Source organism: Trichophyton verrucosum, assembly GCF_000151505.1.
Source record: "Trichophyton verrucosum HKI 0517 chromosome Unknown contig00352_1.f1.exp, whole genome shotgun sequence".
Classification (NCBI taxonomy): Eukaryota; Fungi; Ascomycota; class Eurotiomycetes; order Onygenales; family Arthrodermataceae; genus Trichophyton; species Trichophyton verrucosum.
This window is the reverse complement of record NW_003315410.1, coordinates 22,267-45,824: the sequence shown is the minus strand read 5'-3', so window position 1 is coordinate 45,824 and position 23,558 is coordinate 22,267. Positions and strand designations below refer to the sequence as shown.

The 23,558-nt window shown below is 49.6% G+C and overlaps 8 protein-coding genes across 8 annotated transcripts; 5 read left to right on the top strand and 3 right to left on the bottom strand.

Annotated features, from left to right (window-relative positions):
* Positions 1-2,653: 2,653 nt before the first annotated feature.
* TRV_04524 (uncharacterized protein) lies at positions 2,654-5,305 on the top strand (the record flags this gene model as incomplete). The annotated part of the gene is made up of 7 exons (XM_003021323.1): positions 2,654-2,871; positions 2,972-3,235; positions 3,310-3,432; positions 3,631-4,319; positions 4,402-4,749; positions 4,826-4,940; positions 5,020-5,305. 7 exons carry the CDS (start codon positions 2,654-2,656, stop codon positions 5,303-5,305), a joined length of 2,043 nt encoding a protein of 680 aa, XP_003021369.1.
* Positions 5,306-6,911: 1,606 nt separating this feature from the next.
* TRV_04523 (uncharacterized protein) lies at positions 6,912-9,025 on the top strand (the record flags this gene model as incomplete). The annotated part of the gene is made up of 3 exons (XM_003021322.1): positions 6,912-8,004; positions 8,113-8,468; positions 8,549-9,025. The coding sequence occupies 3 exons, from the start codon at positions 6,912-6,914 to the stop codon at positions 9,023-9,025; spliced, it is 1,926 nt and encodes a 641-aa protein (XP_003021368.1).
* Positions 9,026-13,026: 4,001 nt separating this feature from the next.
* TRV_04522 (uncharacterized protein) lies at positions 13,027-14,104 on the top strand (the record flags this gene model as incomplete). Its single annotated transcript, XM_003021321.1, has 4 exons — positions 13,027-13,169; positions 13,253-13,490; positions 13,531-13,549; positions 13,671-14,104. The coding sequence occupies 4 exons, from the start codon at positions 13,027-13,029 to the stop codon at positions 14,102-14,104; spliced, it is 834 nt and encodes a 277-aa protein (XP_003021367.1).
* A 631-nt stretch (positions 14,105-14,735) lies between these two features.
* TRV_04521 (uncharacterized protein) lies at positions 14,736-15,254 on the top strand (the record flags this gene model as incomplete). Its single annotated transcript, XM_003021320.1, has 1 exon — positions 14,736-15,254. One exon carries the CDS (start codon positions 14,736-14,738, stop codon positions 15,252-15,254), a length of 519 nt encoding a protein of 172 aa, XP_003021366.1.
* A 65-nt stretch (positions 15,255-15,319) lies between these two features.
* Positions 15,320-15,541, bottom strand: TRV_04520 (uncharacterized protein; the record flags this gene model as incomplete). The annotated part of the gene is made up of 1 exon (XM_003021319.1): positions 15,320-15,541. The coding sequence occupies one exon, from the start codon at positions 15,539-15,541 to the stop codon at positions 15,320-15,322; it is 222 nt and encodes a 73-aa protein (XP_003021365.1).
* A 118-nt stretch (positions 15,542-15,659) lies between these two features.
* On the top strand, positions 15,660-17,501 carry TRV_04519 (uncharacterized protein; the record flags this gene model as incomplete). The annotated part of the gene is made up of 3 exons (XM_003021318.1): positions 15,660-15,712; positions 15,792-16,039; positions 16,189-17,501. The coding sequence occupies 3 exons, from the start codon at positions 15,660-15,662 to the stop codon at positions 17,499-17,501; spliced, it is 1,614 nt and encodes a 537-aa protein (XP_003021364.1).
* A 374-nt stretch (positions 17,502-17,875) lies between these two features.
* On the bottom strand, positions 17,876-19,438 carry TRV_04518 (uncharacterized protein; the record flags this gene model as incomplete). Its single annotated transcript, XM_003021317.1, has 1 exon — positions 17,876-19,438. One exon carries the CDS (start codon positions 19,436-19,438, stop codon positions 17,876-17,878), a length of 1,563 nt encoding a protein of 520 aa, XP_003021363.1.
* Positions 19,439-20,292: 854 nt separating this feature from the next.
* On the bottom strand, positions 20,293-22,365 carry TRV_04517 (uncharacterized protein; the record flags this gene model as incomplete). Its single annotated transcript, XM_003021316.1, has 1 exon — positions 20,293-22,365. One exon carries the CDS (start codon positions 22,363-22,365, stop codon positions 20,293-20,295), a length of 2,073 nt encoding a protein of 690 aa, XP_003021362.1.
* Between the last annotated feature and the right edge of the window lie 1,193 nt (positions 22,366-23,558).

Below are 23,558 nucleotides of genomic sequence, written 5' to 3'. Positions count from 1 at the left end.
TCCAAGGAAGCCGACCTCTGCATTTCTTGAAGTATGAGGCGCAGTTGGGCATCTGTAAGCTTGATTCTACATCTGATGGCCTGTATGACGCGTCGCCGACGACGAGGAGGCAACGCGTTAAGTTGGGACGCTGTCATCTTAACCATCGCCGCGTTCAGTTGTGACGCCGTCATACCAGCCGTCGCCGCGCTCAGTTGGGCTGCCGTCATAGTAGCCATTGCCGCGCTCAGTTGGGACGTCGTCAAATTAGCCATCGCAAAGGTAAAGAAAAAAAAGTCTTTCAATCAGGTATAACATTGAAGTACGGCTGATGGGGATCTCAGGCAATGTAGCAACAACGGTGATATGAGTCTGGTTTGTGATGATATGATGGTCAACGTGATCTGGAAAAGGAAAGCAGGACAGGCGGGCTTCAGCGTCAGCTAAATGCCGAAGAGATCATGCCAAGCCTGACTCATTAACTAGCCTGACTCAGCGACGCTCGACTGGTTAACTAGTTAAGATACCATATGTACGACACCGACGATGATATTAAATATGAAAAGGGCCAGAAGATCACCTAACCTGACCTGCTCCGTTCTTGCTGGAGATTTGGAAGGCAAGTATAGAGGAGAATAGGGTTTACGGCGTTTACTTCGTTGTGGGTTTAACGAGTGCTATGGGGATATCATCCTGTCAGGTGATAATGAAAGTGAAAGCACCACTCGCACTGTTCTCCAAGCTTCGCTGTGACAAGCTTGAAGCTATTACTAGAGAGCGTTATTTCGCGAGGCAAGCAGAGTTATGTAAGAGTAGTCTTAATATTAATGGTAGAACTTGCAGATGGGAACATGGGGCAGATAGGCCTTATTACTATTCTTATCCTTATTATTATCATCCCTATTCTTATAGCTATGTTCGTAATATCCTAATCATACGTTCATGTGGATGGATGGATGTATCTTTTTGCCATCCAACTTGCACGGCCACCGCAGCCTCGCATCACCAGACTTCTGTCGTCTGGCCACTTTGGCAAATCCTCATCCTTCCAGTTGCTCCGTTTAGATGTAATGTTACTCGCTACGCTGTAACAACCGCATCAGTGATGTAATTTCCCCGTTAATTCGGTAATACTGCAATTAACCTCATAACCTAGGATACGACAAGGGGGGAATGGGAACGGGGAATGGGAGTGGAAGGCCGTTTGCCTTCACACTCGAGTTCGCCGTTATCGGCATAATGCCGCGCCGAAGGATCCAAAGCCTGGATGCTAAGAACATTGGCACTGGTCGGTTCACAGACCAAGAACGGGACTGGCTGAGTCAAGCAACGACCAAGGAGCTAGCGGGAGTGCTTGCGCTTGACGAGGGTTGAGCTTGCTTCGACGTTATATACGGAGTTCGTGGTCAGGGTCCAAGGTCGAAGGGAAAGAGAGCTTTTCCCTCTGCTATGTATTTGTTCGTTTGTTCGCTGGCCTGCTCGTTCGTTACTTATGTAGCTCTCCATGTCAAAGTTGGCCTTGCCAAAACGGAAAACGAGACGTCCTATCCATGCCTGTTCATATTACCGGGTGGAGGCATGTATTACCCTTACTTACATGCCGGTGGAGCAGGATGCAGAGTAACTTAGTAGACGCTGCTTGCCTTCTTCCTCCTGCCCGTCTGGGTGTGCTCACTTTCCCAACCCTTTCTTTGGCCGCTCTCCTGTCCCTTTGTTCTGGTCGATCGAGTTGGAGGCTTGCTTGGATGCTTCGATGGTCGATATGCGGTAACTAGATGGCGTGTCTGGGGTAAAAGGCCTCAAGGCGCAAAGACGTAGGATGATCGTCATCTCCATCCATCAGCCTCGAGTGTTACCTGAAAGGAGGCCTTTGCCCTTCGTATCCTGCCTGGAGGTCGTGTCTTGTCTCTTTTTCCCGCCCTCCCTCCTGCTCGCTGGTCCTGCGCCTCCTGTCCCTGTACTCCGTATACCGTTGTATCTCTCTGTTCCCGTCCGCTTCGCGCAGGAGACGCCAAGCAGGAGCCGACAGACCTGCCTGACGCTTGCAGTATGGATGTGCATCTGCGATCTCCACCCAGGCTGTCCTTTGCCTGTAATTTTCCCTTCTTTACAGGCCGTGACGGAGCAGTAACAGCCGAGGGCAGAGTGGTAGCATGTCGTTTCCGTGGGCCTTGGACACTGTGAGCCAACCAGCGCCGCCAGCCACTTACCACCATGTAACCGCGATGGATTGTGATGTAACGGACGTCATCGTATCCAGGCAAAAACTCAAGCTTGCGGACAGGTCCAGCAGGCAGAGCAGAGCACCATAGCCAAAAGAAAAAAAAAAACCTGGAGCCCGGGGAAGTGGGGAGCGAGGGAGAGTCTGTCTCGCGGTGCAAGAGTGTATATTTAAATTAATGGGAGGCGGGAGAGGCTTTTTCTTTTTGCTTTATAAAGCCTCTTGGTCGTCCGCCTTTGCGCTATTTCTAGCTTGTCTTTGTTGTTGTTGCTGTTGTTGATGTTGTTGATGACCCGAGCGGGTGTAACTATTTAAGCACACCAGGTACGCCAGATAGTCGAACAGCGTGTAGTTCTTCATTGCACTGCCTTTCCCTCCATCTCCTCCTTTTTCTCCAGGCAAGGCTGTTGAAGCTATAGTTTCGTGCCCCTAGCGAAGCCTGCCTTTACAATAATGGCCGAACCCGAGCGTGGCAACGAGCCTGCCACCGACACGCAGCAGCCGACCTCGACGCAGGAGACAGCTGCACCACAGCCAGAGACGCAGCAGGTCTCACCCCAGACTCAGACAGCTCATGTCGAGCCGAAGCTGAGCAATGGAAGCTCTGACATTGAAGACGAAGAGCGCGCAGAGAGAGATCGCATCGACCTCCAGCACAACATATCCGCAAAGTGCGTAGATACCATGCATATAATAATATACTTACACCTCCAAGCTGGAAAAACGCCGAGTTAAGAGAAAGTCCATACTGACGAAGCTGTGGGAATACAGAGTGCAGAACCCGCTGGCCGGCATCCCCAAGAGACAGCTTCTCCGTGATGTGGACGAGTTTGCGACCAAGTACGGGATCGAAGATGCTCTGCCGCTGCTGCGAAAGGGCGCCCTCATAGCAAAGGATCCCGCCAACTTCGAGACCGTCGAGGGCCTGACCGACGACGAGCGAGACTCTATCCGCCGGGAGGTCACTCACAAGTGGCGCCAGCCATGGTCGATGTACTTTACCATCATCCTCTGCTCTATCGGAGCTGCTGTGCAGTGAGTAGCTAAACCGACCTAGCCGCCCCGGCCTTGTTCTGTGTGCACGAAGTCCTAACATTCCACGATAAAAGAGGATGGGATCAGACTGGTTCCAACGGTGCCAACCTCTCATTCCCCAAAGCTCTAGGTATCGATGATTCTCCGGGAGCTCCCAATGCTGAGGTGAACTCCTGGCTTGTTGGTCTCGTCAACTCGTATGTTAACCGAAAACCTTAGCTACCTTAAATGGCTTGTGTAGCTGTACCTGCATACTAACATGATTTCTCAGTGGCCCATACATTGGCTCCGCTCTATTGTAAGCAGAAGACCGAACCCAGACGAAATACCCTATTTTTTTTTTTTTTTTTGGGCTGCTAGTTCCTCAAGTGCACTGCTCTAACTGATTAAAATAGTGGCTGCTGGCTTTCCGACCCCCTGAACCAGTATCTCGGTCGTCGAGGTACCATCTTTGTCTCCGCGGTATTCTGTGTCTTGACCCCCATCGGCTCTGCTGTAGCTCAAACATGGGAACAACTGCTCGCAACCCGTCTCCTCCTCGGTGTTGGAATGGGTACAAAGGCCTCCACTGTTCCCATCTTCTGCGCTGAAAATACGCCAGCTATAGTCCGCGGTGGCCTCGTCATGAGCTGGCAGCTGTACGTTCCCCTTTCGGCTCCTTTCCTAAGTTTGCATATGACTAACATCTTTACTAGATGGACCGCGTTCGGTATCTTCCTCGGATTCACTGCTAACCTGGTTGTGAAAGATGTTGGAACAATCGCATGGCGCTTGCAAGTTGGTTCTGCTTTCATCCCAGCTGTCCCTCTCGTGGCAATGGTGTACCTCTGTCCCGAGTCGCCGCGTTGGTATATTAAGAAGGGCAAGATCTCCAAAGCTTTCCATTCTCTCAAGCGGTTAAGAAACCACCAGATTCAGGCTGCTAGAGACCTCTACCTGATCTACTCCCAGATCCAGATCGAGGCCGAGCTCGCCGGAGACAGCAACTACATCACCCGTTTCTTCCAACTATTCACCATTCCCCGAGTTCGACGTGCAACTCTGGCTTCCTTTGTCGTCATGATTGCCCAGCAGATGTGCGGAAGTACGTATCATGCATGCATACACACCTCCTTTCCATCTGAATATTTGATATTTTGATATGCTGACATGTAGACGTTAACCAGTCAACATCATGGCCTTCTACTCGTCAACTATCTTCAAACAAGCCGGCGCCAGTGAGTCTGAGGCTCTCATTGCCTCATTCGGTTTCGGTCTTGTCAACTTCGTCTTTGCGTTCCCCGCCATTTGGACCATCGATACCTGGGGTCGACGAGCTTTGTTGATCTTCACTTTCCCACAGATGACATGGACTCTCCTGGCAGCCGGTTTCTGCTTCTACATTCCGGAGGAAAACAGGGCCCACCTCGGTCTCGTTGCCTTCTTCGTCTTCCTCTTCGCTGCCTTTTACTCTCCTGGTGAGGGACCAGTGCCGTTCACATACTCTGCTGAAGTGTTCCCCTTGTCCCATCGTGGTAAGTTATACATGTCTTTCTCCATAAAATAAATAAATAAATAGGGCAATAATTACTAACCAAATTAATTAACCAGAGGTCGGTATGTCATGGGCTGTGGCAACCTGTCTTTTCTGGGCAGCAGTGCTCTCCGTCTCGTTCCCCCGAATTCTTCAAGCCATGACCCCAACTGGTGCCTTTGGCTTCTACGCGTAAGTCATTTCCTCTTTCCCATGTCCAAATGAAGAAAAAAAGAAACAAAAAACCTGACTCGTTTTGAAACAAAAACAGTGGCCTGAACGTCCTTGCCCTGATAATGATTTATCTCTGGGTTCCTGAAACAAAGCAACGCACCCTTGAGGAACTCGACTACATCTTTGCTGTCCCCACAACCACTCACATGCACTACCAAGTCTTCAAGGTCCTGCCTCACTTCTTCCGTCGACATATCCTCCGCCAGAAGCACGCTGAGCTCGAACCCTTGTACAAGTTCGATGAACTTCACCGAGACGACGACAGTGATGACGCCCGCCCCAGTGTCCAGGCTGACCACGGGGCGACAGCAGAGAAGATGTGAAGAAGAGTTTCTTACTGCATCTTATCTCATCTTAGCACCATTTTCGTCACCTTGTCTTGTTTAGATAATACAGATAAAGGGTGTCATGTTTTACTAGTTAAGGATAATGCCTCTCTTTTTTGCCTGTTTTAATTCTGCAACTGTTGCTGGCGACTGAAACATCTTGGTCTCCTTTGCTTTCATGCTATCTCTCTGCCCAGTAGGTAGACTACTGACAGTATCTGGTTGGTATATGTAAAGTTACGGGTAGTAGCCAGTAGCAGCAGGTAGAAGCAGCTCTAATGATACGCCTGTGTCTCTCGTTATTTCTATCTATGCTATACTCCGCACTAGGGATAGCTACTACTATAACTCCTGCTATGACTCGTGCCATTAACTAACACAGCGACGTATCACTTTAATTGCCATCATCGCCATCCGTCACAAGATAGATACCAATCCATAATAATAATCATCATCGTCAGCAGCAGCATCAAATCCAATCGTCCAAAGTCAGCCCGCCCAAGTGTACATCACGTGGCCTCCCCTTCCTGCCAATCCAACTTTGTCCCGTTTTGGCTTTTCTCTTGTTGTGGTCAGAAATAATAACGACCATCGTCGCCAACTTCATCTTCAACTTCTGTCCCGCCCTCCTCTTCGTCTTCCCTCCGCCTCGCCCTCGCTCATTCTGCCTCTCCGTCTCGATACCAGACTCACACCCCGTTCATCGACCCTCGTCTCTCCGTCTGCGCTAGCCCCGACACTCTACTGTACGAGGTCTTACTCCCCATTCTCCGCCCAACGCCATCTGCAGCTCTCGCCCCTCGATCAGGACGCAGCTCTTGAGGCACTGTGGGTTCCCGCTTTTTGTCCCGTATATCTTCCATCGGCGGTGGAGCTGTCTTTTTATACCAGATAGGCGGCCATCAGCAAACCAGTAGTCCAGAACAAAAGAACAAAAGCGAACGCGGACAACTCGCAGACCGGGGGGAGGTGACCTGTAATTCGGTCTTCCGTACTTGCGCGCGCATACCCCCGAGCCATCCTGTCCCTTTTAATCCTCTGCAAAAGAACCGGTGGCGGTCATCGATCTTCTTCTTCGCCGGGCCAAGGTCTCCTTGACCGCTCAGAGCTTTGGCCGTTGTTGGATCCTGTACCCTTTCTGCTGCTAGTCCTTTTTGTTTTTCTTTATTTACCTTCTTCTTCTCTTTGGCCTTTCCCTACCTACCTTCCTGTCTCCTTGCCTTAACGACCACGGCCGCACATTTAGATGATTTGGATGTCTGGGTTTACCATAATACTGCAATAACCGGCTTTATTCTATTTAATATCCAGTGAGTTGGCTTGTTTAGTAAGGGGAGAAGTGGCCGCTATTTATCTTAATGGTCTCTGTCACTAACATTGACTGCCTTTAGCCACGACTCATTCCGCTCCTTTTTCTAATAACGTACACACATCCAAGCAACTTATACGGCTTCTCTTTCGGCTTCTCCTTCTCCCTCCCTCTCTTTCTTTTTCTTTCTTAGTTGCCTTCAGGTTCCTGCGGTATCTTCTATCGGCACCTGCATAACCAATCCCTGGCTGTTATCATCTAGGGTGGGAGGGATTTTTTTAGATTATATCAATCATGCCTTGTTTTAAGGGCCTTGCAGTCAGCATTCATACGCCTAATGGGCCACTTGCCGAATACTCGGTTCAGCGCCATTCCCGTGCCTCTCGAATTGCCTGCTACATCCCGGTACCGCCTCCGAAGCTTCCCAACTCGGCCACCGGGAAGCCAGAACAGTCGACATTCGCCATATCAATCACCCTCCTCACACCAGGTCTGACAGTCCCTTATTCCACGCCAAAAGCCACGCCAGATAACCCCTATCCGAGGCCCAAGATTGTGGGAGGCCTCCCGGATCAGCCTACTGCTGGGTCTTCCATAGGCCCATATCAACCCATGACAGCCTCCCCGCGAGAAACAGTTGCAGCATATATCTATTTTGATGGCAGACAGAAAGAAGAAGTGGCCACCTTACTAAGAAGGGGTGAAGAGACTTGGGTCAATTCGAGGTGGGTAGGCGTTCCGCAGTCCGAAGGCGGTGGGCTTGCCGAACGAGAATTCTTGTTCCGTGAAGTCGGCCTAGAACGATGGCTTAACGGATTAGATCTCGAGGGCAAGGATGCAGCAGAGAAAATTGAACGAAGACGTCAAAAAATGGAGAAAAGGAGGCGAAAACGAGAGCTTCAACAACGCAATGAAAACGCTGCTAATGCGGCTGCAGATGAAGGCATGGATCTGGATGACAAGAAGCCAAAGCTTCTGCGGGAGAAAGGTGTTCTTCGTTATGGAGCAAATGATCAGTCGCCCGTGGAGCAGCTATCTGACGATGCAGAATTGCTATCCACAGATTCGGACTTTGATGACGACCCTATCCCAGAAACGGCCGGTCAGATTAAAGTAGCCTTGTTCCGAGTCTTGGCTTCCGGCGAGATCAAGCGTGGAGAGTATTCTCCTCAGTTTGATGCCCATGATGATGATGAGGATCTGCATGGTGGCCCTGGCGGCGGTCAAGAGTCGAATGGAAACGGCAGCACGGCAGATATAGACCATACCACCAGCTTTGCGAAGCCAAAGTCGTTAGACCCCAAGTCCATCAGTACTCAGACGGTCACCGGAATCGATCCAACCGATAAGCCCTATGCCGTCTTTACATTCATGTATAGGGGCGAACGTAAGTTGTTTCACCACTTTGCACTTTCTACCCGTCTTTTGATTTTGGAGTGGATGATCACTCATGCTAACATCACCCCCCCTTTTCCTGCCTTGTGATTTGCTACAGGCCAATTGCAGAAAATGGGGATATTAAAGGATCCCAAGTCCCAAGACAAGGAGTCTCTTAAGTCAGCTCGTCGAAAGTCTACACAGCCTGATTTTGCGAATATCAAACCACTGAAGCCGGGTGGCACTACCGGCTTTGTCGGCTTTAGAGATCGCGAAAAGGAACAGAAGACCGGTAAAAGAAAGGGCTCCAATGGAAACGAACTCGACAGTGACGACGATGAAGATGACGAAGGTGTTTCTGTTTCCATTGTTGGTAAGGCTGAGGATGAAGAGGAGAAAGAGGGCAACTCTCTCCTATCTCCCGATGATGCCAAGCGGCAGGGTGAGCTCGCAGAAGGCGTTCGGCAGATAAAGGTATGTGCATCATGGAGACCTTTACTTAACTTCACCATAGCATGATGGGACGCTAACATAGCATTGCAACTCCTTTTTAGCTCAAACGACAACACTCTGCCGAACCCTTGTCCGCGGCAGCCGGTCTCGCAGATCCCGCAAAGGCTTCAAAATCAAGCACTCCTGGATCAAGGCTTTCCCCGCCAGTAACAACCAGGCACGACTCCACACCACCTCATAGTAGTCTGCCCAAGGAGACAAGTATGAATCTACTCGACAATGATGCCTATGTTGGTAGCCCGCTCAAAAAACAAAGGGCAAGCATATCGGCAACCGACGACAATGTTCATCGTCAGGGGCCAGTGACTGGCTTATCATCTAAGATTCACGAGATCATGGACACTACTGCTACTGCTACCTCGGCAACAGCTGGTGAAACCCAAAACAGCCAGAGCAGCATAACCAACCACAATACAAGCACCACCACTGCTAATAATGATAGTCTGGGTGGGAGCTTACTCTCGGAGGGTATAATGCAGTCTGATATAAAGTCACCCGGCTTAGAGGAGGAGTTGTAGCGAACGGGCCCTCCCTCTTTGATTAATGCTCCAGGGGTTCAACAAAAACAAAGAAAATTCATGCAGCTCCCTTTTACCGTTCCTTCTCACCTTATACTCCGTACCTAGCTAACTACAGCTTCAATTTCTATTAATATTCTAACCATCTCTTGCATGAGTGTCGAGAGAAACTAGTCTGATCGAACACCCCCTCCAAACCAATTATTTTATTTATTCCTGTCCCCTCAGACAGCAATGCGGAATCCACTGCATCATCATTCCGACTCCCGATATACCGTGGGTAGATGGACAAACGGGGAAAAGAGCAAATTACAATCTGTTGGCTGTCTTGCGATTTGGTGCTGTCCACTCTTCCTTTGGTCCCTATGCATTGTATCTCCCTTGTGGTCTCTTGGCTTCCACTGGCCTGGTGCAGAGCAGGTGTTGGCATCCAGGATCATTATCCCAACTGCTCCGTACATCTCAAAGAAAACAAGAGTTCTGCCTCCTATTCTTGTATCAGGAAGTTATAAATATATGGATCGTCGCTCCGTAGCTCTGCCCATTCTTTTGTGTCTTTTCCTGAGCTCTTCAGGCATTTTTATTCAGAACTCCTGTGCTGTGTGTCTGCTGCAGCCAGGTGTTATAACACACGTCAGCCCTTACTTATACTTCGACCAAATGTTTTGGGCTGGAATTACAATGGCCGACTCCGTCACTCCTCCCCTTTACGCCGTCCCTGACATAGTGGTAGATTAGCTGCCGCTGCCGCTGCTGCTGCTGGTAGTGGTGGCTGTCTGCTAGAGGACGGAGCACTCTGTGCATACACCTGTTGGTGGTGGCCTTTGTCTTCCCTTACGACCAGCAAGGGGTCCCACCATGTCTCTCAGGCATCTCTACGGAGTACTCTACATACGACACTGACGACCTTGATAGGTTTGACTCTCGGTTATATTATGTTCGGACTATAGGAACAGGGAAAGTGGAAACACCCCCTGCCAAACGCAAAAGCCCGCAAGAATCCCTGCCGAGAGCCACGCTTAGCAGAGCTGCGATATAGCTGTCCTTGCAGAGCAACGAACGACCACCAAGCGACGAGCGAACCAACCCCTCCATCAGCTCTTGCATCTGCATCGTCGATCAAGATAATCGGTCATGACAATAATGATAACATTAGTAACAGTCATATTAATGGCCATTTCGGTCGATCTCGAGAAAGATTCCCTTTTCTTATTCGGCAGGACTTTTCACATCGCATCTTCCTAGCCCACCCACCAGCAGCCGGCGGTCATCATGTTAGGAGAGAGCAAATTGGCTATTATTGGGCGGCAAGTTACCTCGAGAGCAAGCCACCAACGCGAAAGCGACGGAGAAGAAAAGACGATCCTTCCTTTTTTTTTTTTTTTTTTTTCCCAGATATTTTCCCGTCGGCCTCCTTTTTTCCTTTTCTCCCCTTTTCTTCTTCGTTGTCAAGCTTCCTACCAATCACCATCCAAGCGGCCAGAAAATCGCCCCAGAAGCCACCCAGCGCCCGCCCGCCAGCCAGAGTCAAGAAAGGCCGGACGAGCAAGCCGAAGCCCAAGGTCGAAAGTCACATGTCTTTGCCGGAGCCGTGGTTCAGAGGTTCGCATGCTTTTTGCTAGAGAAAAGCCTCTCTCGTACTCTGTACGGAGTATATACTGGGAGCTTGCGTCGCTAGTGTCAGGGTAGCCAGTCTACTGTACTCCGTTCGTACCTCGAGACAGAAAGGATAGGATAGCAATCACTGACGAATGCTCGAGCGGCAAAGGATTGACCGCAAAAGGGAAACGGAGGAAGCAAAACGGCCAACTCTGCTGCTCTGAGAACTCCTCTCGCTTGTTGCGCGGCCAGGCTTTCATGGTTCGATATCAACTCGTATCTCGATACTGGAGAGATGAGTCTAGAAAGGCCTTCATGGGCTGCAGCGTTAAGTTATCAAAATATGCAACAAGCCCATCTCCGTACTAATCACTCGATCACAGCTAAAATATGCACGCTCGATTTCAGTACGAGAGGGGAAGCAGCACGCTAGTTAAGTAGTTTTTGTGGCCAGCCAACGACGACAACCAGCTGCTTGCTCCATCATTGCCGATATCAGTGTCTACCCCATCATCCTGCTTTTTACGTGCATACATCAGCCCGGCCTAGATACACTGACTTGCATACATATACTCCGTATGCTTCCAAATCTCTTATGTCCCTCTTGTACTCCGTACGCCGTCCTCCATAGTAGCAGACGTGGAGAACCCAGGTACCAGGTCGCCCCTACAACAGCCAATTAAGGAAGTTCAGGGAAGACTCAGGTAGATGAACAAACCCTATTATTGAGGCTTCCACCATGCCAGACAGAGTCCACAGTCGAGTCTTTTCTTCTTTGCGATTAGTCCAGAAAAGCAGGGAGATCCACCGGCCCACCCTTAGTGACACTAGGGTGCGTGCTAAAGGGTTCCTGAATCAGATGTTACCAAGGCCCGTTGTCGCTCTCCAGGTACGGAGTAGTTCGTGCATCAAGCAGGCAGAGGTGGTGGCTGCCACGCATACCTCCGTATATATATAAGAAAAAAAAAGAAAAAGGGGAAGGCCAACGACGCAACAGTTACGGTAACAGCCCATTCCCCCGGGGTACGGAGCACGCTTTGTCCTATCCAAGTCCTGCCATAAAAATTGGCCAGGAAGGAAACGCAGCAGGGAAGAAGGGGAACCAAAACATTATTAAGAAAAAAACAAAACCGTTGTCGATGAAGCACGCTACAAGCCCCGTCGCTTACGAGGTTGATCAAGGATCTGGCATGGGACTCCATCCATGGATGGGGATATCAACGGGGTCATGTTGAACCTTGAATCGACCCAAGGAACGGCGATGCGTTTAATTTCCCAAGCGGCAAAGACATGGACGTTTGGTCTTCCCCCTTCTGACTGCGAGCTATGCCTATTTCCTACATCCATTTTACTTTTTTTTTTTCGAGTCGAAGTCGCCTCCGCTCGTATACCAACCTCGCTGCACGATCAGGCATTATTATATTTTGCTTCGGCCTATCTACCTCCAAACAGTCGGGATTCCACTCCAACCCAAGTAAGCGGGTCTCCAGGCGATCGATGCCGACTTGTTTCTTATAAACATTACCATCTCTCGCTTTTCTCGCTCTTGTCCCCTTTTTTTACTTTAAGCCTCCTCGTTTGTACTCCTTCGTTTCTCGATCGTGGTGTGGTTGCTCAAAATTCTATTTCTGGCACTAGAACTCAGAGCTCTGGGGGGGAAAGGCCATCGGCATTTTAGAGGGCACCTATTTTATACATATATATATCCCAGGAGCCCACTCGCCCTCCAGAGACCAGAAAGAGTGGCCAGTCGGGATCTCAGCAAGTCTGCTCAAGTCTTCAGCTCACTCCCTTGCTTGCTCTTCTGGTTGCCCCTTGAGCTTCTTTGAACCGTCACAATGAGAAATCCGCCTCCAGAGGTCATTAAAACATGGCCGAAGCCCAACTACGTCAACCCAGAGTACGCTGGGCCGGAGCTGGCCATTATAGGAGTGACCTTCACGACACTATCAATTATCGTCATGTCACTGCGGATGTACGTTCGCCTTCATTTGCGAAAAGCTGCATCATGGGATGATTGGCTTATGGTAGCTGCTATTGTACGTTCCTCTTCTTCTCTCAATCCATGTCCGGTAGCTGGACATTTGGCTAATATATCCACTATAGCCGTTTTTAATGGGCATCTCAGCATCAGCAATTGTCAGTACTAGATATGGATGGGGTAAGTTCTTTCCATCATTGTCAATCGGGTCATCGGCCTAGAAAAATCGCTGACGGCGAGTTCTATTTGGCAGGCTTTCACATCTGGGACTTCAAGTTCAGCGAGTTCAGGGAATCAAGAATAGTAGGATACCACCACCCGACTCCGGATTCTCCTTATTTTACACCTTGTCTGGTTTTTTTGCAATACTCTAACCGTGCTATAGACGAGTTACATATGTCAAGTCTTGTTCATTCCGCTCATGACCCTCGTGAAGCTATCTATTTTGGCCTCCTACCTTCGCTTCTTCACTGAAAAGATATATATCCGGCTAGCATGGCTACAGGTCGGCCTGGTTCTTGCCTGGTTTGTGGCTTTCATGGTTCTCATGCTTATTGCCTGCATGTAAGATTGCGTCCCCGTTTCATCTGATATCTCAAATGAGATCGTGGCCAAAAGAAACGGATCCTAATTCGCGTGATATCTAGCCCACTCTCAAATTACTGGAACTCCTTCTTGCAAAAAGGTTGCATGGAGGAAGAATATAGATTGCTTCCAGGCATTTACTCCAACGCTGTGATGGACGTTATGATACTTGTCACTCCTTGCCCTGCGCTTTGGAAGCTACATCTACCAGTTCGGGACAGAATTGTCCTCATCTTCATGATGTGTTTGGGTTTCATGTATGGCTCTCAAATCTCTGATCCTTTACTTTTCTTTCTCTTGGTACATGACTGACCTGGTATTTTGTACAGTTCTTGTGTAGCAGGGTGCGTCAAGTCGTGGTATATGTACCGGACTCTTGTGGGAACATATGATGTTACCTGTAAGTGAAAGGATCTAAGCTCCCAGGCCCTTTGTTTTAAAGGCTTGCTTTCAGAAGGCTGACTTGATATTCAATTTTAGGGGAAGGATACAATGTCTGGGTATGGACCGACCTCGAAATCAACCTTGCTGTGATCTGCACGTCTATACCCGTTCTTCGGCCGTTTGCACAAAAATATTTCCCCAACCTGGGCTTCAAGAGCAGTAGCGCGGGGTCGCGATACGGCAACCGATGGGGCAGCAGCAACCCTTCCAACGGACTGGGCTCTGGGGGAATCTACAAGCAGCAGACCATCCACCAGTTCGTCAGGTCCCGACAGACCGAGGACGAAGACGACGGAGGCTCAACCATTGCACTGAGCCCTGCGGAGTTCCCTTCAACAAAGACATATCCAACCTCGCCTCGGTCCTACGACAGCAGAGCCAACGACGTGCGCAACCCGTCCCGGAGTGGCTTCCGCAACGAACCCGCTTATAACGACTATCAAAAGGATCGATATAACAACTACGTTTGATGCCCCGGGGGTTCATATCTTATATAAATTCTTTTCTTTGGTTTGATTTATGGAGGTATCCTTTTAAACGGCTTTGGATATGTGTTTCCTTTCGGCGTTTTGTCGTTTACTTTTCTCCTTTGTCTCCTACTCTTCTACTGCTTCAATCAGCTTTGGCCTTTTAAAAATACCATACATACCCCTTGGAGGGAGGTCTATTTCTGATACCCAGCTTTTTCACCCGGCCTATATACTTTTACTTTTTTTTTTTTCTTTTATTTTTTCTTCTGACTCTCTTCTTGCTGTATAATTTTTAAAGTATAGCTATATAGTTGGCTGGCCACGGAACGATTTCTCCTTTGGCCACCCTAGAGCCGAAGACAAATACCTACCTACCTACCTAACCTAACCTACCTACACTTTTCTTCTCCGTCCGATCAAAACCTCAATCTTCTCTCCGCATTTCCAATAACCAAGCTTCTCTCGAACGTCCCCTTCCTGCTATTGCCTGACCCATGGCTCTTCAACGATCTAGTGATCCTCTAGTCTGGATCGACTGTGAGGTTTGACCCCCGTTCCACCCAGCTTCTTCGTATAGGAAGTCTATCTGGCGCTGGTCAGCTAGTTAACCAATGAGGCCGGCAACACGCAGATGACGGGTCTCGATCCGGCAAATGACCACATACTGCAGATATGCTGCTTCATCACAGATGCGCAGCTCAACCTGCTCGAACCTGAAGGCTTCGAGGCCGTCGTCCACCAGCCGCAGGACGTCCTCGACCGCATGAATGCCTGGTGCATCGACACCCACGGCCGCTCTGGCCTGACTGCCGCAGTGCTCTCGTCCTCCACGACGGCCGAAGAGGCAGCCTGCGACCTGCTGGCCTACATCAAGCAGTATGTGCCCACGCAACGCACCGCGCTGCTGGCTGGGAACAGCGTGCACGCCGACCGGGCTTTTCTTGCCAAACCGCCGTACGCACAGGTGCTGGACTGGCTGCACTACCGCATCCTGGACGTGAGCAGCGTGAAGGAGGCCGCTCGACGATGGGCCAGCGACGAGGTGCTGGGGGATGCGCCGGCGAAGAAGGGCGTCCATCTGGCGCGGGAGGACATCCTGGAGAGCATCGAGGAGATGAAGTACTACCGCCAGAAGCTGTTCCTCTCGTAGCTAGCCTCTCTCTCTCTCTCTCGCTCTCTGTCTCGTCCACGTCTGCCGTCGATATTGCTCGTGCATTAATTAATTATCATAACTAGTTGATTGGGGTGGCGGGAAAAAGGAGGTTGAGGTTGCGGCCAGCAGAAACAAAGTGGGAAGCACAACGTGATGATGCCCCGCGATGCCTGACGACGTCCAGGGTTTCGACTCGTTCTATTTCTCTCTCTCTTCTTCTTCTTCTTCTTCTTCTTCTCCTGCTTCAGCTTCTTTCTTCCTTCTTCACCTCCGTCATCTGCCATCTTCTTCTCTTCTCTTCTCTTCAGCTTCAGTGATCCTGGAGCATCTTAATTGGAGCGTTTGCCAGAAGATAAACAGCGAGAACCGAAGCTCTGCTTAGCTAGCTAGCTACCAGCTATCATGGCCGTCAAGACCGTGGACATCACCCCCTTCCCTGACCAAAAGGCCGGCACGTAAGTACAGCGAGCTACGCAGAACCAGGAAGCCCTTCATTTTGCCTGCTACATAGTGATTGCTAATGTCGAGCTATAGATCTGGTCTCCGGAAGAAGGTCACCACTTTCCAGCAGCAGCACTACACCGAGGCCTTCGTGGCCAGCATCCTGCTCTCGATCCCTGAGGGGGCCCAGGACGCATTCCTCGTTATCGGTGGTGACGGCAGATTCTACAACACCGAAGCCATCCAGCTCATTGCTCGCATTGGAGCTGCATACGGCGTCAAGAAGCTGTTGATCGGGCAAAATGGCATCCTGAGCACCCCTGCAGCTAGCCATGTCATTCGTAAGAGACAGGCAACTGGGGGGATCCTGTTGACTGCAAGTCATAATCCTGGAGGTAACTAAAAACAAAACAATTGCGTGATTCTCGGATCGCTTTTCGTATCTAGACATTGAACTGACAGGGAGTGTCCCTCTCACCGCAACCAACAGGCCCAAACGCTGATTTTGGTATCAAATACAATCTCTCAAACGGAGCTCCCGCCCCGGAATCTGTGACAAACAAAATCTATGAAGTATCAAAGTCTTTAACCTCATACAAGATCGAAGACCTTTCGGAGGTTAAACTCTCGGAAATTGGCACCCAGCAATATGGGTCCTTGGAGGTCGAAATCATTGACTCGACCGCTGATTACGTCGAGATGTTGAAGGACATTTTCGACTTCGACTTGATCAAGTCTTTCTTGCAGAGCCGCCCGGATTTCAAGGTCTTGTTTGATGGCCTCCACGGCGTCACCGGACCATACGGAGTTGCCATCTTCCAGAAAGAACTTGGCCTGCCCGCTTCCAGCACCCAGAACTGCGTTCCAAGCCCCGATTTCAATGGTGGCCACCCAGATCCCAACCTCACCTACGCCAAATCGCTGGTGGATGCAGTCGACAAGGATGGCATTCAGTTCGGAGCGGCCAGCGACGGCGATGGTGACCGCAACATGATCTACGGTGCCAACGCGTTTGTTTCTCCAGGCGACAGTCTTGCCATCATCGCCCATCATGCTAAACTTATCCCGTACTTCCAGAAGCAAGGCGTCTACGGCCTGGCCCGCTCCATGCCGACCTCCGGCGCTGTCGATCGAGTTGCCAAGGCACAGAATCTCCAATGCTACGAAGTTCCGACTGGTTGGAAGTTCTTCTGCGCTCTGTTTGACAATAAGAAGATGTCAATCTGTGGAGAGGAGAGTTTCGGTACTGGCAGCAACCATATTAGAGAGAAGGATGGCCTCTGGGCCATCGTTGCCTGGCTCAACATCATTGCTGGCTACGCAAAGACTCACCCTGACAAGCCATTGAGCATTGCTGCCATCCAGCAGGACTTCTGGAGCATCTATGGACGCACTTTCTTCACCAGATACGATTATGAAGATGTTGATAGCAATGGAGCAAAGAAGGTCATCGATGACCTGGCTGCACTTGTCAACCAGAAAGATACCTTTGTTGGCTCCACTGTCTCCGGCCGAAAGGTCACTGGAGCAGGCAACTTCAGCTATACCGATCTGGATGGCAGTGTGAGCAAGAACCAGGGATTATTCGTCACCTTTGATGATGGCAGCCGCATCGTTGTCAGACTTTCTGGAACTGGCAGCAGTGGTGCTACCATTCGTCTCTACATTGAGCGCCACGAGAGTGACTCAAAGGAGAGCCTTAAGGATGCTCAGGACTACCTAAAGGATAACGTCGCCCTCGCTGTTAAGCTTCTCAAATTGAAGGAGTACATTGGCCGGGAGGAGCCCGATGTCAAGACCTAAGCAGATTCAATAATCCTGCTCTACTTTCCACGAGGCATATACATACCCCTTGCAAAGTGAGGAGGGTAAAAAACTGGAGATTACTTTATGGACACGAAGCATACAGCATTTCCACTCGTTAACCCATTCGTTTTCATGATCTAATGACCTGTGATGAAACAGGAATAACCCGAAAAAAAGCCACGAGAATGAACGTCAACACTAATTGCACAGTCTAATTAGCACATAGCCTAAATACTTAAATAAACAGAATAATATATATGTGCATTAACCATAGAACTGGAGTTTCTAGTACGTACAAGAAAACATGGGAATCATCATCATCTATCTAAACCCTATGGCATTTGCGATGTCTTCCTCGCCCACCAGTCCTTTCAATTTACCACGAGCCCTTCCCTTCGTGCTTCCTCGGCCGCAAAGACAACAGCATGGCTTCGAATGGCTTCTTCCAAGGTACATCCTAGAATCTCGACCTGAGCCTTCTTTACATCCCACCCCTTGTTATCTACGGAGTCCACCGCCCTGACAAAGGCCCTTGTGAGCCCATAATCCCCACCCCCATGGGACTCTGCTTCTTCTGGGGGCGGTGGAGCTATGGAATGCTTCTTCGTCTCTCCCGTCCCGAAAGTGAAGATGCTGATCGTCTCACCATCATATGTTATTTCACCCAGGGTGCCAGATATACGACCACGGCGTACACACTGGGATTCGGTGGGAGCCACCATGTGCAGTGTAGCGAGCTTGGAACCCCTGCTGCCAAGTGGTGATTGCGTGTTTGATTCTGATCCAATATCAAGGCCGTGTGGTATGGGGTCGTTTCCCCAGGACATGGTGACGAATTGGTCATCGCATACGCTGTTATCAGACTCGTACACGCATCGCCCGTACCATGGACGCGAGGCAATGTCCTCATCACGCATAGTCTTGACGTCGTAGTCTTGCGCTAGGATGCCGAGGAGGTTTTTCTTTGCTGTTTCCATGCCATGTTTGGAGAGAACGTCTTCGATTTCCGGGTATACGTTATGCGCTGGGAAGCCTGTACTGCCTTTCGCCAGACATAGGTCATTATATATCTTGACAGAGCTATATATGCAATTCCGTTCAATGGGGCAGGAAAGGCAGTTTGTGCTATCTCCAGCTGCAACGGGCTTGTTCGCCTTTGTAAATTGGGCAAGCATCCCCGTAGAGGTGATGGTTCGTGGTAGATGCTCGGGGTAATCCACTGGTGCCCCTGGCGGAGGTGAGCAGAGCAGCCACAGTATGAAGTCGATGTCATGGCAGCATTTGGTCAATAAGCTGCCATCTCCAATGTCTGTCTCTCTCCTCCAATTCCCGCGAACATAGCTATGAGCAAAGTGAGACCACCCCACTGGCTCTGTATGCTCCAGAGATATAATGTCTCCTATCACCCTGTCTGTAAGGAGGAGTTTGCGAAGCAGCTGGTTGTGTGGGCTGTATCGAAGTACATGGCCAATCGAGAATATCTTTGAAGGCAACGGTGATGTTGGAGATGCATCTGTAATAGCCTTGGAGGCTAGAAGAATGTCCTTCAGAGACAGAGCCAGTGGCTTCTCGCACATTATATGTAGATTCAAGGGCGCGATTGCCTGGACTATCTCCAGGTGTGAGTCGTCCAGAGTGCAGATGAAGACGCCGTCAACTCCAATATCAGTCGACGAGGATGAACCATCCAGCTTGCTGCGTCTGTTTTTCTCCCAGTCCAGCCAGCTCTTCCAGTCCTGGAATTCTTGACCTGTAACCGGCTGCTTTTCCCCCCAGACGTACTTTCGTCCAAAGCGTTGGCGGGTCTCATTGTTAGGCTCTGCAACGGCGTAGATAATCCCGTCGGTGGCATTGGCTACGGCTTTTCCATAGGCAGTTCCTCTTTGCCCAGCGCCAATAACCAAGAATCGCAGTGGCCCTGGTTGTCTCGCCATGGCTGGTGTAGTTGGTATCTTCAAGTGGGTGTTGCAGGTCGTTGGTTATGATGGCTAGATGGCCAGTGGGCGGGGGGTTAAACTACTCGGTTTTTTATATAACTAGTTAGCCAGCTGGATAGCTGTGCGGGGATCTGTCATGCATGCAGTTGCTATCATCCTCTCGTTCATTTGCTCGTATTTCTCCTCAATCCACCATGGCTTTGATAATGGGGGGAATATATGGATGACAGTGTTACATACGAACGTTTGCTTATGAAAGGCCGCTAACTAACTAGTTAACTAGTTAACTATTAGTCGGCTATTTTGATAGCTGCTGGAACACGCCTCTACGTAACAATTCTCCACACACTTAGGATACTGTTATTTCAAATCCTGTTTACCGATTCGCCAGTTAACTAAGGCGTGGGTAACCAAATATAACGGCCGAATATCCTTGCGGCTTCTAACATTCGAATGCGCTTAAAAACTAACTATTCTGCAGTCAAGCTACCAAGCATGCTAGAAACCATCAACAAAAAATGCCCCAACAATATGTGAAAGTAGTTACTCCATCAAATGCATGCAATGAAAGGAAGATATAGTGAGCGACGAATCCACCGAAAAAGAAGAAGATGGAAACATATGCTCCTGGAAATGCAGACAATCAAATAGAGAAAAGAGCGCCAACAAATGCATCAAAAAATAAGGGAACCAGACAAAGGAGCGTGATTAGGTATTATCCGATCCATCAATGGGAGTGAATAATGAATAAAAAAGGAGATGAAATTTTTTGAACGCCGGTTGACATGCAACAAACTCGCAGGGTCTTGTTCAGAAAAGAAATATTAAGTGGTAGTAAGGGATGGATTCTCTCACTTATGCCATCGTTTTGCAGCAGCGATCTTTGCAGCTCTAGTTCTACTAGAGCCTCCGCCTTCGCGACGATGCCATGCATCGTGTGGCCAGACCCATCCTCGAATTCGCTTTGCCTCGCGCTTTTCCCGCTGCTGCGGCTCGGGAATCCAGCTATCCTTATCCTCTGGCAGGGTGCGTTGACGAGTTAGGGCTCCTGGGCCACCAACATTTAGATGCCATGATGGCTGAGTTGGTAGAGGCACGGACTTAGACAGCATGAGCAGGTAATATAGTGCCATAGTAGCAGAAAAAGGGCCAGAGAATCCTGTAGGAAAAGGAGAGGTCCCTCGGGATGAGGTAGAATATTCGGATGACTGAGCCGAAGAGGCAGAAGTAGAGCGAGACAACCCGATGCTAGATAGTGATGGGTTGTAGGGTGTCTTTGTTGCAATTGGAGTGGCCAGTTCGAGGAAGCCGAAATATGGTACATCGTCGCCTTCGTCACAACCAGCACGTACGCAGACAAGTTCAATCTCAGTCATGATGAATCCATAGCGGCAGGAGTGTTCCCTCATGCAGCGTTGCAAATGAGAGAGGCCATTGAGATACTCAACACGTCGATGAGGTGCTTCGTTTCGCATTCCAGTGTTCCATCTGTTGAATGTCTTGACTAAGCCGACAATGCGGCCACGGGGGAGACCAGACGGAGTCTGCTCTGTATCACTAGCATAGTTTGCGATGAAATGCGGGTCGTTATCCCTGTTTGCTGGATTTATTGGAGCAGGGTATAAGGACAGACAATCGCGTCCTTGGGATATGCGAAGAGCGGCGTTTACTCGTGGGGCATAAACATCGCGGATCAAATCAGTCAATGAGAATTCTGAGTCTGGATACAGCCGAGATGGCGCAACAGTGCTAAGCGGGAGGCAATCCTGGGAAACACCTGTCGTAAGAAGCTGGGGGAAGCGAGGAATAGCACTCATAGCTTCAAGGGAAAAGGACGACCATTGTCGTATATTCCTGACGTCCCACCAAAAATGTGCTGGGCTCACTCGATTTGAAGGGTAAGCCATAGTCTCGACGAGGTTGATGGCCTGCATGGGTGCATTGAGGTACTCCAGCAAAGTCGTAGATGCAGATGACGACGATGAAGAGTAATCCATTGGTGGTGCAAGGGATGGCGGAATAACATTAAGAGAGGGAGGGAAAGAAGGGTCAACAGTCGAAACCCCCAGCGCTCTTGCTGTGGTATCAGAAAAGCCACAATGATTTTGTGTAGATGCAACCTCCGAGATGGGAGCATAAGCTTCTGCACCGGCTGAGTAGGCAGATGTTGGATAGGCGGGGGATGGGTATGTACCTGGGTAAGCAGGAGTAGAATAGTTGGACGTTGGATAACTAACGAGTGGATCACCCGCTGTAGCTGTGTAAGGGGTGGTAGGGTATGTGGGTGTTGGATATGTGAAAGATGTTGCAGAAGCAGGGGTGGTTGGTCTATATTGAGAAAGGTACTTTGGGATTTGGCGGTAAGTAGGGTAACCATAACGACTTAGAGTGGCATCATCGATGCTAGAAACAGATGGGTTCCGTGAATGAGAAGTTCTTCGCCTGGAGCTCGAGGGAGGGACTGCAGAGAGGGGAGACATAGCACTACCACCAGGGTAGCCATATGATGCAGGTGTGGCACAAACTGGGGAGACCAGCGAGCAGTCAATAGGCTCAACTGCCCTTCGGGAAATAGAAGGGCGTGAAGTAGGATAAGGGGCAAACCCCGGGGGATTCTGCGTAGTCGAAAGGGCTTTCCGACTTCGTTGCGGGCCATAGTGTGATTGAGGCTCGACAACAATATCCTGGGGTCTGATTTTGGGCAAAAGCAGAGGGCCCGGTGCTCGTCTACCTGGAGACCTGCTAGAAGTAGATACACTAGTCGAGCGAGATGCGGGTGAAGAGTCATCGGTATATGCAGAGGAACTTGCGTATTCAGAGGAGCCTGACGTTGTCCGACTATGAGCAGAGCCAAGTAGCTCAGCATCAGACATAAGAGCCCGAGGTGGCGTCGACGGCTTAAAGTAGTAGAGTTCTGACGCCATTTTTGAAGTTGTATCTAGGGGGTGTTAGAATTAGGTTGTCATAATTAATATTCTGAGGTTCATCAACGTACCAATCTAAGGAATTGGAAAGGGTATAGTAAAACCATGACGGAAAAAAAAGGGGGGTAAAGCTTTTGTGACAATCCGAGATGCTAATGCTTGAATGGAGATACAAGTGAATTGATCAGAAAGGGAAGGCCAGCTTCCAATAGTATGCACCGTGTTCAGTAGGTATACAAAGAAAACGTGTAGTTAACCGGGGTGTCTGGAAGGACAGAACATGGGAACCATACAATAGGAAATGCAAGGGAAATAGAGAAACAAGAAAAGGAAAAGAAAATTAAAGGAGAAGTTGAACCTGGGGAATGAAAAATTGAACAAGCCAGAGAGAATTCTGGATGGGCATTGTGGACATTAAATCTTCAACAAGTCCAACAGGGACTGACAGGAGTTGCAGGGCCATAACCATACGAAGCTCAAGAACATAAAGATATCTGAAACATGCAATGAATCATATTGAAGAATAAAAAGAAAAGCGGGAAAAGAGAGACGCGCCCATTGGCATAAAATTCCGTCTATTCAGAAGGCTAAAAATGTATCCTCAACCCTCAACCGAGCCGCCTGTCTGGAGCGTAAAGGCGGGTCCTAGATGCCGGGCCTTAGGTTGCAGGAAGCGCCAAACTGAAAGAAAGGGAAAAAAAGAAAGAAAGAGAAGGGCATAACTGATACAGATCACTAGGCGAGACGGGGTGGGATAAGGGGTATGGGGTTTAGCCCGAGTCTCCTTTCGCGTCGGTGGGAGCCAGTAGTAACTCAGTAAGTTACTTCCTCCCCATGCTCATGCCCTTGCCGATATCATCGATCATCACACATAAGGTAATGCTCCGGCAGAGACTGCTCCGTGAATAACAACCTATATTTGGGCATTCATTACGCAGCTGCTATTTCTAGCTAGGGCTAGTAGGCGCTATGCATGGCTGTTTCAGGGAGGAAGAATGTCACATTTAGACGTTGCTGGCGCCAAAGAGAGCTCCATCGCATGAAATAATATTGCCGCTTTGCGGACAAAGATAGATATTTCTCCGCCGGCCGGGGAGGAAGCCCCAGCAAGGGTCGTCGAAAAGTGGGATATCGTGCCAGGGGAATGGGAAAGATGCGACTGTTTCAGGGTCCTGTAGCGGTTCTTGGATGCA